This window comes from Oncorhynchus mykiss, chromosome 16 (assembly GCF_013265735.2).
Source record: "Oncorhynchus mykiss isolate Arlee chromosome 16, USDA_OmykA_1.1, whole genome shotgun sequence".
NCBI classification, from domain to species: Eukaryota; Metazoa; Chordata; class Actinopteri; order Salmoniformes; family Salmonidae; genus Oncorhynchus; species Oncorhynchus mykiss.
Window position 1 is genome coordinate 16,724,992 of NC_048580.1, and position 17,606 is coordinate 16,742,597.

General features: G+C 40.4%; 2 protein-coding genes and 1 long non-coding RNA gene across 9 annotated transcripts in view; 2 read left to right on the plus strand and 1 right to left on the minus strand.

The window, feature by feature from the left end:
• Positions 1–8: 8 nt before the first annotated feature.
• Positions 9–3,596, plus strand: LOC110491460. The gene is made up of 2 exons (XR_002468836.2): positions 9–184; positions 2,970–3,596. It is a non-coding gene; the product is annotated as an uncharacterized LOC110491460 (long non-coding RNA).
• Positions 3,512–8,113, minus strand: LOC110491457 (RNA-binding protein with serine-rich domain 1). 2 transcript variants are annotated; one of them, XM_021564924.2, is made up of 7 exons: positions 8,015–8,113; positions 7,226–7,375; positions 6,903–7,076; positions 6,235–6,340; positions 5,883–6,036; positions 4,334–4,478; positions 3,512–4,074 (listed from the first exon to the last, which is right to left on the minus strand). In XM_021564924.2, coding segments are annotated over exons 1-7 (837 nt in total). In that variant the 5' UTR covers positions 8,017–8,113; the 3' UTR covers positions 3,512–3,968. The 2 variants fall into 2 exon arrangements, with proteins under 2 accessions (XP_021420599.1, XP_021420600.1); XM_021564925.2 differs by lacking the exon at positions 8,015–8,113 and adding an exon at positions 7,642–8,014.
• A 318-nt stretch (positions 8,114–8,431) lies between these two features.
• Positions 8,432–17,606, plus strand: part of LOC110491461 (vesicle transport through interaction with t-SNAREs homolog 1A) — a 191,460-nt gene continuing 182,285 nt past the window's right edge. For 4 of the 6 annotated variants that reach the window (XM_036946315.1, XM_036946311.1, XM_036946312.1 and 1 more), the window contains exon 1: positions 8,432–8,654. In XM_036946315.1, the coding sequence (XP_036802210.1) occupies positions 8,561–8,654 (94 nt within the window). In that variant the 5' untranslated portion in view covers positions 8,432–8,560. The remainder of the gene's footprint in view (positions 8,655–17,606) is intronic. The other 2 variants (XM_036946316.1, XM_036946313.1) reach the window with 1 other exon arrangement.

A 17,606-nucleotide genomic window follows, 5' to 3' on the forward strand; every position in this document is an offset into this window, starting at 1 on the left:
AGCTCAGAACGTTTGTCTACGTCAGAACTATGCGGCGCTTCAAATATACCGCAGGCTTGCATGACATATTGGTGAAGGTCTTGTTCATTTTTTGTCTCGACCCCTACAGTATGCACTTCAGCAGTAAGTAAGTTTTTTCGGCCCTGTACTCCCGACAAAGGATAATTTAATTTGGATAATTTCGGTAAGAAAAATAAACCACTTGTGGTTGAGCAACAGACTCGTTGGTTCAAGCAATAGCTTTTTAAAAAATGTATTTGTAATTATTATTTGAATAACTTCAAATTGTACAAACATACGGAAGTTGAATTATACATTCAAAATGTATATTTAGCCAGCAATAGCTTCGTGACGTGCGCAGCAACTGGATCGTCACTAGTTGCCATAGTCATAATTATGGCTAAACCCCACCTACGGTGCCTTCGGAAAGTATTCCATCCCCCTTGACTTTTTCCACATTTTGTTACAGCACAGCCTTATTGTAAAATGGATTAAATAAACAAAAAATCCTAAACAATCTACACAGAATACCCCATACTGACAAAGTGAAAACAGATTTTTAGAATTTTATGCAAATATATTATATACAAAAAAGACACCTTATTTACTTTGAGAAGTTTTGCTAGCTTGAAATTTCAGTTTAATCTTCAGAATCTCTTGTTTTACAGACACCTACAAATCCCAAGTTGTGTGCTAAGCTATTTTAGTATAATTTCATTACATCCAGCTTGTCTATATATACAGTGCATTTGGAAATTATTCAGACCCTTCCCTTTTTCTACATTACAGCTTTATTCTAAAATGAATTAAATGAAAAATTTTCCTCATCAATCTACACACAATACCCCAAAATGACAAAGCAAAGAGTAAAAAAAAAAAAACATTTTTGCAAATTTCCTTATTTACATAAGTATTCAGACTCTTTGCTATGAGACTCGAAATTGAGCTCAGCTGCATCCTGTTTCCATTGATTATCTATTATGTTTCTACAACCTGATTGGAGTCTACCTGTAGTAAATTTAATTGATTGGACATGATTTGGAAAGGCACACACCTGTCTATATAAGGTCCCACAGCAAAAACCAAGCCATGAGGTTGAAGGAATTGTCTGTAGAGATCAGAGACAGGATTGTGTCGAGGCACAGATCTGGAGAAGGGTACTAACACATCTGCAGCATTGAAGGTCCCCAAGAACACAGTGGCCTCCATAATTCTTAAATGGAAGAAGTATTTTCCTAGAGAAGGGCCTTGACCAAGAACCTGATGGTCACACTGACAGAGCTCCAGAGTTCCACTGTGGAGATGGGAGAACCTTCCAGAAGGACAACCGTCTCTGCAGAACTCCACCAATCAGGCCTTTATGGTAGAGTGGCCTGAGGGAAGCCACTCTGAAGAAATCAAGATTGAATTCTTTGGCCTGAATGCCAAGCGTCACGTCTGGAGGAAACCTGGCACCATCCCCACGGTGAAGTATGATGGTGGCATCATGCTGTGGAGATGTCTTTCAGTGGCAGGGACTGGGAGACTAGTCAGGATCAAGGGAAAGATGAACGGAGCAAATACAGATAGATCCTTGATGAAAACCTGCTCCAGAGCAATCAGGACCTCACACTAGGGCAAAGGTTCACATTCCAACAGGACAACAACCCTAAACACGCAACCAAGACAACGCAGGAGTGGCTTTGGGAAAAGTCTCTGAATGTCCTTGAGTTGCCCAGCCAGAGCTGACTTGAACCCAATCGAACATCTCTGGAGAGACCTGTAAATAGCTGTGCAGCAACAATCCCCATCCAACCTGACAGAGCTTGAGAGGATCTGCAGAGAAGAATGGGAGAAACTCCCCAAATACAGGTGCCAAGCTAGTAGCGTCATACCCAAGTAGACACGATGCTGTAATTGCTGCCAAAGATGCTTCAACAAAATACTGAGTAAAGAGTCTGAATACTTATGCAAATGTGATATTTCAGTTTTACATTTTTTTTAAAATAAATTAGCAAACAATTATAAAAACCTGTTTTTGCTTTGTCATTATGGGCTATTGTGTGTAGATTGACGAGGGGAACAAACGATGTAATCAATTTTATAATAAGGCTGTAACGTAACAAAATGTGGGAAAAGTCGAGGGGTCTGAATACTTTCCAAAGGCACTGTATGGAGGGAGACATGCAGTGATGGAAGCACTTCCTCAAAGTTACCCAAACAAATAAACAAACATCATATATAGCCACACACTTCCCACGCCCCTGTATATCTAAAATGTATCTTCTTAAAATCAGGATTTTAAACCTAACCTTAAGACCAAACTGAAAATATGTTTATTTTTTGATTTAGCCAATTTCGACTTTGTGGTAACTTAGTGACGACCCAGCAACTGCACAGCTTCACATAACTTCTGTAGTTTCCAGCTGTAGCTGGCTGCTTTTCAAATGCCAGGGAAAGGGGTGTTTGAGCACATGTGTATGAGTTCTGTGAAATGAAAGCTCAACTGCTTTTGCTCTCCCTGTAGCTGTCTAGTGTTTGAAATACAATGCAACATTGCATCTCTTTGCTGGAGACTATCCAGGCTGTATCACATCTGGACGTGACTCGGAGTCCCATAGGTCGGCGCACAATTGGCCCAGCGTCGTCCGGGCTTGGCCGTCATTGTAAATAAGAATATGTTCTTTAAAAAAAAAAGTTCCTTTAGACTTGGCAAGTCAGTTAAGAACAAATTCTTATTTACATTGACGGCATACTGAGGAACAGTGGGTTAACTGCCTTGTTCAGGGGCAGAACGACAGATTTTTACCTTGTCAGCTCGGGGATTTGATCCAGCAACCTTTCTGTTACTGGCCCAAAGCTCTTACCTGCTGTTCTTAACTGATTTGCCTAGTTAAATAAAAAAATAAAAAGCATTACAAAAAAATTGAGATGACTTGATATAAACACGACTGATCTCATCACCAATGTGAAACAATCTTCTATTTCAGGCAGCTGATGGCCAAAGAACCTCTGGAAAAGCTATGGTTCAAAGACCTGATGGACAAACCCAGCCAGGAGGCACAAGGAGGCCAGACCCTGAACTTCCCTTCCTATACAGATGGATAAGATCATTGTTGTCATGTTTTATTTTTTTGTACCTTTAAGTGCTGCAGTGATATACTAAACATGAGATAGTGTCCCCTCTTCCTCTCCATGTGTATACAATTAAAATGCAATATTGTGGACGGCGTTTCAAGCTTCGTATAAATATTTAGGTAAATGAACCATGCCTTTTTTTGTGTGTGGGTTTGATGTTGGATATAGATTGACAGTAAAACAGTTATTTGAGGTGGCTTTACAGTTCCCTCCGGAAGTGCTGTTTCACGCTTGTGTGCATGCACATGGTACACAAAACATCTTCTCTCAGTCTAGCCAGCCTACACTTCTGCATACTGATTGAGGTAACATGCTCTGAGGCTTGTATCAAGTTTAGCAAAGTGCCTAACTACTCGAGGCACTATGGAATGTAACATGGTGTGATTGAGCCTGATGAAAACAAGTCAACTTTATTAAAACATCAGGCAGCACATGTCAAGCTGGCTCAACTAAAGAGTTGTAACAGTTGCATATTAAAACTAAACACACAAATCTATGTGCAAACAAAAAAAGAGAATTCTGTAATCACAATGTGTCAGCCACAACTCAGCTGTTGAGGACAAAAAAAAACCTGGCTTGAGAGCAGGGCTCACTTCACTCCTCTTGCCTCAGATTGAGCCTAGCATTCAACATGATGCTTATAGACCAATAACAATACACTATGACAAGAGAAAGGCTGTCATGCTTTCACCTGTAATGTCCTCTGAGATCAGTGAACATGGAGGGAAGGACTAGGAAAGGAAGCTAAGTAGAACTTTGGATACAGCCATACTTTTACAGTGGAGAACGGGAAGGTGGGAGAAGGATAGGAGGGAGGAGAGTAGCTGTGAGGTGAGAGGTTTCAGGCAGCTCTACCGGGAGGAATTGGAGCTGGAGCGTGAGCGGTGGCGTCTGCGACCGGGTGAGCGCGAACGAGTCCTGCGGCGAACCGGAGAGCGTCTCCGTGGTGACCGAGACCTTTGGGAAACAGAGAGAGGAGGATGAAAACAAGGGGATGACAAAGGTCTTTAACTTTACAACTGAGGGGATACATGGTCATCTGCCATTCATTCTAATCAGGGATTCAGAACAGAGGATACAGATGTTACCATACCAAAATAATAGGAACAAAGTACATCTTTGTGTAATAAATACAGAAATGTACTGTAAAACATGTCATTATTGTGACTGACAAACATCCACACACACATTGACATTAACACAGTAGGAGACTGACCTTCTCCTCAGGCGTGGAGGGGTGCGTCGCCACATCGGGGGTGGTGGGGGCATCCTGCGAGGGGGGGAGGGCCTGCGAGGGGGCGGGCATATTACCCTAGGAGCCAGCACGGCAGTGGCTGTGATCTCCTGTCCGTCAATCTGGCCTGCAGACAACAGAGGACCAATAGAGGTACATTTTTAAATGATGTTCTAATTGTATGATTCAGGTAAAAACTCTGAGGATAGGTTATGGACAGAGAGTTCAATAGAGTAGAGCGCTGTAGTTGACTTTTACAATGTATTCAAACTAGAGAAGCTAACTGCATGTACACTAGAGGACGACCGATTAATCGGAATGGCCGATTAATTAGGGCCGATTTCAAGTTTTCATAACAATCGGAAATCTGTATTTTTGGACACCGATTTGGCAGTTTATTTTTTATTTTGAACACCTTTATTTAACAAGGCAAGTCAGTTAAGAACACATTCTTATTTTCAATGACGACCTAGGAACAGTGGGTTAACTGCCTTGTTCAGGGGCAGAACGACAGATGTTTACCTTGTCAGCTCTGGGATTCAATCTTGCAACTTTACAGTTTACTAGTCCAACGCTCTAACCACCTGCCTCTCATTGCACTGCACGAGGAGCCTGCCTGTTACTGGAATTAAACTTATCTTATAAAAGATATTCTTTCACTGAAAGAATAAACGTCTTGTTTTCGAGATGAGGTTCGTAATTTCTGTGTGTTATTATGTTATAACTAAGTCTATGATTTGATAGAGCAGTATGACTGAGCGGTGGTAGGCACCAGCAGGCTCATAAGCATTCATTCAAACAGCACTTTCGTACATTTGCCAGCAGCTGTTTATGACAGCTGATTAGGCTCGTGTAACCGATGTGAAATGGCTAGCTAGTTAGCGGGGTGCGCGCTAATAGCGTTTTCAAACGTCACTCGCTCTGAGACTTGGAGTAGTTGTTCCCCTTGCTCTGCATGGGTAACACTGCTTCGAGCCCAGGTAGGAGCGAGGAGAGGGATGGTGGCTATTCTGTTACACTGGCAATACTAAAGTGCCTATAAGAACATCCAATAGTCAAAGGTTAATGAAATACAATTGGTATAGAGAGAAATAGTCCTATAATTCCTATAATAACTACAACCTAAAACTTGTTACCTGGGAATATTGAAGACTCATGTTAAAAGGAACCACCAGCTTTCATATGTTCTCATGTTCTGAGCAAGGAACTTAAACGTTAGCTTTCTTACATGGCACATATTGCACTTTTACTTTCTTCTCCAACACTTAGTTTTTGCATTATTTAAACCAAATTGAACATGTTTCATTATTTATTTGAGGCTAAATTGATTTTATTGATGTATTATATTAAGTTAAAATAAGTGTTCATTCAGTATTGTTGTAATTGTCATCATTACAAATAATAAAAATGTAAAAAACGTCAGATTAATCGGTATCGGCTTTTTTTGGTCCTCCAATAATCAGTATCGGCATTGAAAAATCATAATCGGTCGACCTCTAATGTACACCCAGAACCATTGGTCTCCACCAACCTCCATCCATGTGTTTAAGAGCCTTCTCGGCCTCATCGGCATTCTCAAACTCCACGTAGGCGTAGCCCTTTGACAAGTGTGAGCGGAGCCTGTCCACAGGCATGTCAATCATCTTGATTTTGCCATAGGAGCTGAAGATCTCCTGGATGTGTTCCTGAAAAGAGCAGAGACTTTAGTCAAAACCCACCCCCAAGATATTGCTCCCTACTTCAACAAACCTCCAATGCCTTCAACATGCGGTCTGCAGCTTGACACAAAAAATGCATTCAAATAGGCTATATGGAATCCCATTGATGTGCACATACACTGTATTCATGTACACTTGGAGACTGGGTGAGTCATTTTGACTCACCTTGACAACGTTTCTGGTGAGGCGGCCCAGGTACACCTTGGTTGGTCGGGGGCTGGGGCTCCTCTTACGCCTCTCCTTGTCATCCTTTTTCACTGATGACTTGGATCTAGAGAACAAACAGAAGAGGTCTTACTCTATTCCTTCACTCAAAAAAGATGTCACTTCCAAGATCACATCTCCTTAATCCTGTTTTTGGATTAGCTTTAGGAATGATCACAAACCCTGGTCCAGCAGAGTTACAGAGCATGCAGGCTTTTTTGTCAGCCCAGCACTAACATACCTGAAACAACTAATGAAGGTTTAAATGTTAAACCATTAGGTGAACTGAAAGTATTTAGTGCTGGTGTGGAACAAAAGCCTGCACACACTTTAACTCAGGGCTGGGATTGGAGACCACTGCTTTACACTTTACAGGTCACATGTAACAGTTTAACTTTCATCTGTCCCCTCGCCCCTACCTGGGCTCGAACCAGGGACCCTCTGCACACATCAACAACTGCCTCCCACGAAGCATCGTTACCCATTGCTCCACAAAAGCCGTGGCCCTTGCAGAGCAAGGGGAACCCCTACTTCAAGGTCTCAAAGCGAGTGACGTCACCGATTGAAACGCTATTAGCGCGCACCACCGCTAAGTAGCTAGCCATTTCACATCGGTTACACACACATACTTGGACCGTGAGCGGCGGTGGTTGTCGTGGCGGCGGCGACTGGGGCTGGGCGACCCGGAGCTGGTTGAGCTAGAAGATCGGGAGCTGGAAGACCCGGAGCGGCTTGAGGCAGAGGAGGAACTGGAGCCGCTGGAAGAACCGGAGCTGGAGCCAGAGCTGCTACTGGAGCTGGACCTGAGTGAAGACCGGGAGAGGGGCTTACTTTAGATCCGAGTGAAGACAGAAAGATGGGCTTACTGTGGGGCATCAGAAAGCAGTGACTGAGGATATAAGTTGTCTGATAAAAACAAGAGATGCTATGGTAAGGGTACAGTAATACTGACCTGCTGCTCCCAGTGGAGCTACGTCGCTTGCGTCCCTTCTCCCTTCCCCTGTCCTTCTCAGCTTTCTCCTTGGTGGCACCCGTTTTCTCCTTCTCTCGCACTTTTGCCTTGTCATCCATATGCTCCTTCCTCCTCACTGGAGAAGGCGCCCTGTAGATTGATAATAGAATGACTGTCTATATCTAGCTAGAGGACAAGTAGAAACTATTCAGACTTTAGCTACAATTCCAGTCTGTGATGCAATATGTTGCATATACAGTATGTTTGTGATACTCTAAGGCACATAACGTTACATATCTATAATCCAAATATATCCTGTTGGCTTGATCATTTCAGTGCTATAACATTGTCTTGCTTCTTATCGGTCAGCTGATAATTCAGGAACATGGCGGGAAAAACGATCTAACGTTACTTACGTTGTAGACTGAATCTGATTCGAATTTCCTGAACCGACAATAAATCAAATCTGTCTGTGCCCTTGAGCAAGGCACGTAACCCTGGTTTGCCTAAGGGGCGCCATACTACTATGGTTAACCCTGTAAAAACAACACATTTCCCTGCACCTATCCGGTGTGTGACAATAAAACATATTTGTATGTTTTTTTTGGCTGACGTGCCCATACAACTAGCTTGATCTAGATACCCTCTACTTTGCTAATTCAACGACACATCGGTGAAATATACTCTTGAGTCAAACTGTGTTTCCTAAAACAACAACATATCATACATCATACGTCTATATACAATCGTTAATTCGACGATTAAAGTGGATTGAAAAGGAACATTTACATATTTGCTCTGGTTGCAGCAACAAGTCGCAGAGAGATGACGTTTCAAAGTTGAACCGGAGAAAGTGACATTTCTAAAGACGCGCAGCTCCCTCTGCTGTATTTTATTGGAATAGGACTCTTTGGGAGGTATATATTGTGTATCACATTTTGATACATTATAGACAAAATGTGGGATTAGTAGAGATTGTAGCAACATACTTTATTCTGTAAAAATGTTCGATGTCTTCTTAAAAACATATGGTTTATTCTATTTCAATGTGATGAAGCTATAAATAAATGTGTAACTAATGCATAAACTGTAGTTAATGCGATGTCTTTCATTTCACTGTACACGTATTTTTTTTTCTGGCCACGCATGGAGAAAGTTTTGACACTTCATTGGAAGAACCAGTGAATTAGTTAACAGTTGCTGCTTTCTTACCGGATAACATTTTCTGTAACGCAACACGGAAGTGACGGCCCGCCTTCGCAGAAAGCGTTGTTTTGCTTCATCTTCAGCTACTTTTCAGCCAAGAAGACACCTGTTTTACAGTCAAACTTCACTATGTCTTCAGATTTTGAAGCCTATGAACAGGACTTTGGAACCCTGACAGCAGAAATAACCAACAAAATTGGAAGGATTCCCAAATTAGGTGGAGGTAAACCACGTTAAGCTCTATTAGTTTGCCAACGAATGACTTCTGTCATGTCAACAAATGAATAATGCAGCTAGCTAGCTAGTTTCACATGACACGTATTTTACGCAAATGTCATCATATTCACTGCCGAGTATTTAGCTCCCTAAAGCAATTCAACTAGCTTTGTGCTAGTGAAATAACTACGTTACCTATCCAACTAACGTTAACTAGCTATTTAGTTTGTCAGCTATCTAGCTAAAGTTCGCTATCAAATAGCCATGAATTGGTCTTGAGCATTCGTATGCTGTGCTGACAAACGCACAGCAGTTTAATTCTAGATTTATGATGATATGTTCTTGAAGGGAGATTGAATCCTGGTTCAATGGCAATAGGTTGTCCGGCTCCTAGCATTGGTACTTAATATAAAATATTATCTTTCAATCATCTACCTAAGCTAAACATAATAGGATTGGACTTTTAATAAAGTAAAACGAGACTTTATTCATATCTAGAACATGATGTGGGCTACATTGAAAAATAAATAATTGTCTTGTTTGTGAAGATGTAGGCTTTAGTGGGACTGAATTGTTGAGTCAAGCCACTTAAGTGCAGTAGACCTAATCCATAATTTTATTTTTTCATAGTTCCATTTCTAAAGTGGGTAATAAGATATAAAGTAGGCCTACATCTAAGAAACGAGATGAAATTGCCCTTCCTCCCTACATTTATTTAACCTCAAAACACAAGAGGGTTTCGACACCCACCATCTCAGATTGTTCTGAAATAGTTTGTCAGAAATGGATAAGATTAGCATTCCTAAAAACATGATTTTGTTTAAATATAATTTGATCTCTGAGAAATGATGCTGATTGATTGCACCATTTTAATTTATAGGATTCATATAATCTTTAAAAAATATAGTACCTAACATATGATTTGGACCATACTTCTTCCTAAAAATGAGTAAGACATGAGGAATTCAATCCAATTATCAAAGCCACTCACAGTCTAGAGGTCGACCGATTAATCGGAATGGCCAATTAATTAGGGCCAATTTTAAGTTTCATAACAATCGGAAATCGGTAGATTTGGGCACCGATTTGGCCGATTTTTATTTTTTTTGTGTGTTTTGTGTTTTTGTTTTACACCTTTATTTAATCTTTATTTAACTAGGCAAGTCAGTTAAGAACATATTCTTATTTTCAATGACGGCCTAGGAACGGTGGGTTAACCGCCTAGTTCAGGGGCAGAACGACAGATTTTCACCTTGTCAGCTCGGGGGATGCAATCTTGCAACCTTACAGTTAACTCGTCCAACGCTATAACGACTTGCCTCTCTCTCGTTGCACTCCACAAGGAGACTGCCTGTTACAAGCCAAGATAAGTTGCTAGCTAGCATTAAACTTATCTTATAAAAACATTCAATCAATCATAATCACTAGTTAACTATACATGGTTGATGATATTACTAGATATTATCTAGCGTGTCCTGTGTTGCGTATAATCTGACTGAGCATACACGTATCTAAGTATCTAACTGAGCGGTGGTAGGCAGAAGCAGGCGCGAAAACATTCATTCAAACAGCACTTTTTTTGAGTTTTGCCAGCAGCTCTTCGTTGTGCGTCGAGCATTGCGCTGTTTATGACTTCAAGCCTATCAACTCCCGAGATGAGGCTGGTGTAACTTAAGTGAGATGGCTAGCTAGTTAGCGCGCGCTAATAGCGTTACAAACATCACTCGCTCTGAGCCTTGGAGTGGTTATTTCCCTTGCTCTGCATGGGGAACGCTGCTTCGAGGGTGGCTGTTGTCATTGTGTTCCTGGTTCGAGCCCAGGGAGGAGCGAGGAAAGGGACGGAAGCTATACTGTTACACTGGCAATACTAAAGTTAATGAAATACAAATGGTATAGAGGGAAATAGTCCGATAATTCCTGTAATAACTACAACCTAAAACTTATTACCTGGGAATATTGAAGACTCATGTTAAAAGGAACCACCAGCTTTCATACAGTGCCTTGCGAAAGTATTCGGCCCCCTTGAACTTTGCGACCTTTTGCCACATTTCAGGCTTCAAACATAAAGATATAAAACTGTATTTTTTTGTGAAGAATCAACAACAAGTGGGACACAATCATGAAGTGGAACAACATTTATTGGATATTTCAAACTTTTTTAACAAATCAAAAACTGAAAAATTGGGCGTGCAAAATTATTCAGCCCCTTTACTTTCAGTGCAGCAAACTCTCTCCAGAAGTTCAGTGAGGATCTCTGAATGATCCAATGTTGACCTAAATGACTAATGATGATAAATACAATCCACCTGTGTGTAATCAAGTCTCCATATAAATGCACCTGCACTGTGATAGTCTCAGAGGTCCGTTAAAAGCGCAGAGAGCATCATGAAGAACAAGGAACACACCAGGCAGTTCCGAGATACTGTTGTGAAGAAGTGTAAAGCCGGATTTGGATACAAAAAGATTTCCCAAGCTTTAAACATCCCAAGGAGCACTGTGCAAGCGATAATATTGAAATGGAAGGAGTATCAGACCACTGCAAATCTACCAAGATCTGGCCGTCCCTCTAAACTTTCAGCTCATACAAGGAGAAGACTGATCAGAGATGCAGCCAAGAGGCCCATGATCACTCTGGATGAACTGCAGAGATCTACAGCTGAGGTGGGAGACTCTGTCCATAGGACAACAATCAGTCGTATATTGCACAAATCTGGCCTTTATGGAAGAGTGGCAAGAAGAAAGCCATTTCTTAAAGATATCCATAAAAAGTGTCGTTTAAAGTTTGCCACAAGCCACCTGGGAGACACACCAAACATGTGGAAGAAAGTGCTCTGGTCAGATGAAACCAAAATTGAACTTTTTGGCAACAACGTAAAACGTTATGTTTGGCGTAAAAGCAACACAGCTGAACACACCATCCCCACTGTCAAACATGGTGGTGGCAGCATCATGGTTTGGGCCTGCTTTTCTTCAGCAGGGACAGGGAAGATGGTTAAAATTGATGGGAAGATGGATGGAGCCAAATACAGGACCATTCTGGAAGAAAACCTGATGGAGTCTGCAAAAGACCTGAGACTGGGACGGAGATTTGTCTTCCAACAAGACAATGATCCAAAACATAAAGCAACATCTACAATGGAATGGTTCAAAAATAAACATATCCAGGTGTTAGAATGGCCAAGTCAAAGTCCAGACCTGAATCCAATCGAGAATCTGTGGAAAGAACTGAAAACTGCTGTTCACAAATGCTCTCCATCCAACTTCACTGAGCTCGAGCTGTTTTGCAAGGAGGAATGGGAAAAAATGTCAGTCTCTCGATGTGCAAAACTGATAGACACATACCCCAAGCGACTTACAGCTGTAATCGCAGCAAAAGGTGGCGCTACAAAGTATTAACTTAAGGGGGCTGAATAATTTTGCACGCCCAATTTTTCAGTTTTTGATTTGTTAAAAAAGTTTGAAATATCCAATAAATGTCATTCCACTTCATGATTGTGTCCCACTTGTTGTTGATTCTTCACAAAAAAATACAGTTTTATATCTTTATGTTTGAAGCCTGAAATGTGGCAAAAGGTCGCAAAGTTCAAGGGGGCCGAATACTTTCGCAAGGCACTGTATGTTCTCATGTTCTGAGCAAGGAACTTAAACGTTAGCTTTCTTACATGGCACATATTGCACTTTTACTTTCTTCTCCAACACTTAGTTTTTGCATTATTTAAACCAAATTGAACATGTTTCATTATTTATTTGAGGCTAAATTGATTTTATTGATGTATTATATTAAGTTAAAATAAGTGTTCATTCAGTATTGTTGTAATTGTCATTATTACAACAACAACAAAAAAATTGGCCGAATAATCGTTATTGGCTTTTTTGGTCCTCCAATAATCGGTATTGGGGTTGAAAAAATCATAATCGGTCGACCTCTATCACAGACCCCCCACACCACACTAGAGAGCAATAGGCACTAACTCCACCATGGTTTGTTGGACAAAGCCTATTGGAATATGAATGGAGTTTTTGTAGGGGTTTTGGATAAACACTGAAAATAAGGTCTGTGGTAAACACAGGCTTTGGAGAACTTATAGATTTTGTTCTATGAGATCATCTTCATTAGTTAAGGTTACATTTTGTGGATTTAATGCATTTATCAACAAACAAAAAAGAAGCACATTAAGGCTTCATAATTAATAAAGGTTATGTTAACTGACTGGTATTATCTCATTGAACAAAACGTATAAGGTCTCCTAAGCCTGTGTTAACCTCAGACCATTTTTTTGCCCTTTATCCCAAAACCCTATTCTTTCCCCATAAGGATGACTGAACGAACGAGACGTATCTCTCATTTCTGGTTTTTGACTACAAGCTGGCGAATGCTATTAGCTGAATTTCTCAGAGATCAAATACAATTTAAAACAGGCAACAGTAAACACGTCGTCCACCACAAATGATGCAGCACCTTTTGGCCAATTGAGATATTGTGTGTGATTTAACACGTTTTAGTTAATTACTGTACAGTAGCTCCCACCTTGGGCCAAATAGTGTAATTTTGTAACTGCCTGATCTCTATAGCGAAGATGCATCATTTATCCACGTTTAGAGATATCACGTGTGACGAACGTACTAACACACAGAGACAAATCCACAGTCCTTTCCTGATTTCCACAGTCCCCTCCCTGATTTCCACAGTCCCCTCCTTGATTTCATCGATATGAATGTTCTTGCATATGTTAAGTCTTGACAGTGTTTGCAACATGTGTACCAAATTTAGTTACAATATGAATATCCTTGATGGATTTATATGCATTTATGTGCCGGACCACGCCCATGTGAATGATTATTGGCCAATAGTGGCCATGTTGTTTTAGGTACTAGTCTGGAAAATATTGCGTTGAGAGAACCTTTATCCATAGATGCCACATATCAAATTTTGTATAGCTCAGTCATTTGGTGCAGGAAGAATAGCGTTTTTTTAAGTGGGAAATCCATTATGGTGGACCAGAGGCAGATTTGTTCCTTGTGAGGAGAGGTACCTATGTACCAAATTTCATGACTGTTGGTCAAACGGGGTGAGGGGCGTGACCTTTCAAAGTTTGCATTTTCAATCTCTTATTATAGCGCCACCATCTGACCAATCAGTGTAATTTAGTAAATGCCAGATCAGGATGGCAAAACACATAATTCAGCCAAGTTGTCAAAACTGGGCCTGTACTGTCTGCAATATATTGTGGGACTTATGTACGTAGAGTTGATTAACTATAGCGCCCCCTAACGGACGGAGACGGATCCACAGTGGGGGACAATAAACCATACAACTCAATGCACAAGGACTTCTTTAAACAATTTCCACAAAAATGTTTACTAATACACATTTACTTGAACAGTTCAGATGCAAAGCTGGGTAACGTGATCACAGTTGGTGCTGTTGGTACCGTGTATGTTTAGAGTTGTGTGGTTTAACTTTGTAGACATTCGTTATTGTTTCGCATACATTTTAAAGTGAAAATGACTAGTCTCAACATCAATCTGTTACTGTGGAATTGACCTTATTCATAGTTGTATGCTAATGTTCTTTATTTTGAGCTCAAATATTTATTGTGAATGCTTCTAGTTTAGTCTAGTATAGGTCTAGGTATAGGTCTAGTATAGTATAGGTCTAGAATAAGTCTCCTTGCAAGTGAACAATTGTCTGACTTCTGTTTGCAGATAGCTGATTAGTATATTTGTAGCAGGGATGTGTTATTCTTACGGGATATTTACACCTCCCGACGTCTTGTCCTCTGCCAGGGATTTGGAGTGAGTGGAGGGAGAATGAGCCTAACAAGAGGGCATTTGGTATCAATGCAGTTATGCATGAGATCTACAAGGAATGACACGAAACACCTATACCCATTGAACTGGGATCAAATGTTTAAGACACAAGTGCATCGGTCTGCAGATCCCAAAAATCGATCCAAATGTAGCATGCGTCGGTCAGAAAATCGATTCGAACATTTCAAATTGCCGGTTCACAATATTTTTTTGCTCATATTACATTCGTTCTACCTTCCGAAAATTACCTCATATTTTGTGACAACTGATTCGTCCTCTCCTTCAGCGTCGAACTCCATGTAGCCGCTCACTCTGCCCTGCTTCGCGTGTTGACCAATGCAAGGTAGACGGCCAGTTCCTGATCTTGCACATCTGTGCAGCACAGTCAGCATTCAAATACTAAATTGGCTTGCGTGATATGAGGATTCATTAGTTGAGTGACAACCTATGTCAATTGCTAGCTTATTGTTATCTATGAGGTGTTCAAGATGGTGTTTTGCCAGAATAAAAGTCAGCTACTGCAGACAGAACTCTCATCTGGCAACGTGGGCCAGCATCCCTGTTCAATGATTTCTACTCCTTATAGTCCACGGCGTGACGAATTCAGGCTGTTCTGAGGGCAAAAGGGGTTGTCAACTCAATATTAGGAAGGTGTTCCTAATGTTTTGTACACACAATATATATTCATTGGCCATGTCATAGATAAATTATGAAAATGTACACATATTGAGCTCAAACACTTAAATGTGCAGAAATGACAACTTATTAAGTGGGTGATGGTGATTTCAGAACCAAAGTGAGGGGACATAAAAACCTAGGCGACTTTGCCACTAATCTGATTGTGGTAGTGGGGTGGTAGATGCCTAGTCTACCTTATGGCTCAGATCAGGTGCCTACATTGTAAAAACACCATTTATTTATTTTTATTTAACCTTTATTTAACCAGGAAGGGCTCATTGAGTTTTAAAATCTATTTTTCAAGAGTGTCCTGGCCAAGATAGGCAGCACCAAGTCATTACAAAAATTACAGACAAACAACATGAAAAACTACAAGTAATCTAGTAAAAACCATAGAATTCACAAGAGTATAACAAAATCAAAAACAGCAAATTAAAAACATTGACAGGTCAGGGAATCAGTCTCAAGATCATTCATCAGTGATTTTAAAAATACCAATCGGGACAAGTTCTTCCAGTTTAAAATAATTTTGTAAGGCGTTCCAAAACGATGGCACAGAGTACATAAAACCCCTTTTACCAAATTCAGTTTGGACATTTGGAACAGTTGGCATGATAAAGTCCAGCGAACGAAGAGAGTACCCACCAGATTTCTGAACAATAAAAATGCCCAAATAAAAAGGTAGTAAACCCCAAATGGCTTTGTAAATAAAAGTATACCAGTGCCTGAGCCTACAAGTGACTAGAGAAGGCCAGCCAACTCTGGTATACAAAGTGCAGTGGTGCGTAAGGGTTTAGCAGTTTAAAATAAAACTCAAAGTGCCATGGTGAAGGGTGTCAATTGATCTCAGACACTGAGCGGAAGCATTCATATATATAATATCCCCATAGTCTAGTAAACACATAAATGTAGCTGATACTAGCCTCCTTCTGGCTTCAAAAGAAAAACAGGCCTTATTCCTAAAGTAAAATCCCAATTTCAGCGTAATTTTTTTTGTAAGTTGTTGAATATGCAATTTAAAAGAGGCCGTCATCAATTAAAATTCCAAGATATTTATGAGGTTACAACCTCAATCTCCTTGCCCTGACAGGACAATAGGTGAAATAGGTGAAAGGTTCAGAGGTCTATTTCTTTCTTTAGAAAACACCATTAGTTTAGTTTTGTCAGTATTGAGGATAAGCTTCAATTGTATGTTGAACAGTATAAAAAGCAGTTTGCAAGTTCTGGAAAGCTTTTATAAGAGACGAGGCACAACAGTAAATAACAGTATCATCAGCATAAAAATGAAGTTGCGCATTTTGGACATTTGTCTAAATCATTTATATAAATAGTGAATAAGAGAGGACCAAGTACAGAGCCTTGGGGCACACCATTAAATACAGACAATTTAATAGACATAAGCCCATCAAATTGAGTGCACTGAGTTCTATCAGACGGATAGTTAGCAAACCATGCAACTGCATGCTCTGAAAGACCTACACTCGACAATCTCTGCCTTAGTATAGCATGATCAACTGTATCAAAAGCCTTAGAGAGATCAATAAACACAGTGCTGTTTTTTGTCAAGGGCTTCAGTGATATCATTTAAAACGTTCATGGCTGCTGAAATTGTGCTATGCTTATTCCTGAAGCCTGATTGGTACATTGATAAAATAGAGTTAGTAAATAAAAACTCTTTTAGCTGTTCACTCACAAGGGTTTCAAGTATTTTCACCATAGACATGCATCACACACACACACACACACACACACACACAAAGTCAGCTCCGACAGATCCAGCTCAGAGGCCCAACTCAATTTCCGTGATGGTTAAACGTTTTTAGTGTAAACTTAAGCTACTAAAACCAGATAAAGTATGTACAGTGCCTTGCGAAAGTATTCGGCCCCCTTGAACTTTGCAACCTTTTGCCACATTTCAGGCTTCAAACATAAAGATATAAAACTGTATTTTTTTGTGAAGAATCAACAACAAGTGGGACACAATCATGAAGTGGAACGACATTTATTGGATATTTCAAACTTTTTTAACAAATCAAAAACTGAAAAATTGGGCGTGCAAAATTATTCAGCCCCCTTAAGTTAATACTTTGTAGCGCCACCTTTTGCTGCGATTACAGCTGCAAGTCACTTGGGGTATGTCTCTATCAGTTTTGCACATCGAGAGACTGACATTTTTTCCCATTCCTCCTTGCAAAACAGCTCGAGCTCAGTGAGGTTGGATGGAGAGCATTTGTGAACAGCAGTTTTCAGTTCTTTCCACAGATTCTCGATTGGATTCAGGTCTGGACTTTGACTTGGCCATTCTAACACCTGGATATGTTTATTTTTGAACCATTCCATTGTAGATTTTGCTTTATGTTTTGGATCATTGTCTTGTTGGAAGACAAATCTCCATCCCAGTCTCAGGTCTTTTGCAGACTCCATCAGGTTTTCTTCCAGAATGGTCCTGTATTTGGCTCCATCCATCTTC

Coding starts and splice junctions, on each gene's coding strand:
- LOC110491457 (XM_021564924.2), bottom strand. Junction 6,341..6,902: donor CACCGCCGCTCACGGTCCAA/GTATGTGTGTGT, acceptor TTTGTTCTCTAG/ATCCAAGTCATCAGTGAAAA. Junction 4,075..4,333: donor CCTCCACGCCTGAGGAGAAG/GTCAGTCTCCTA, acceptor TGTTTCCCAAAG/GTCTCGGTCACCACGGAGAC.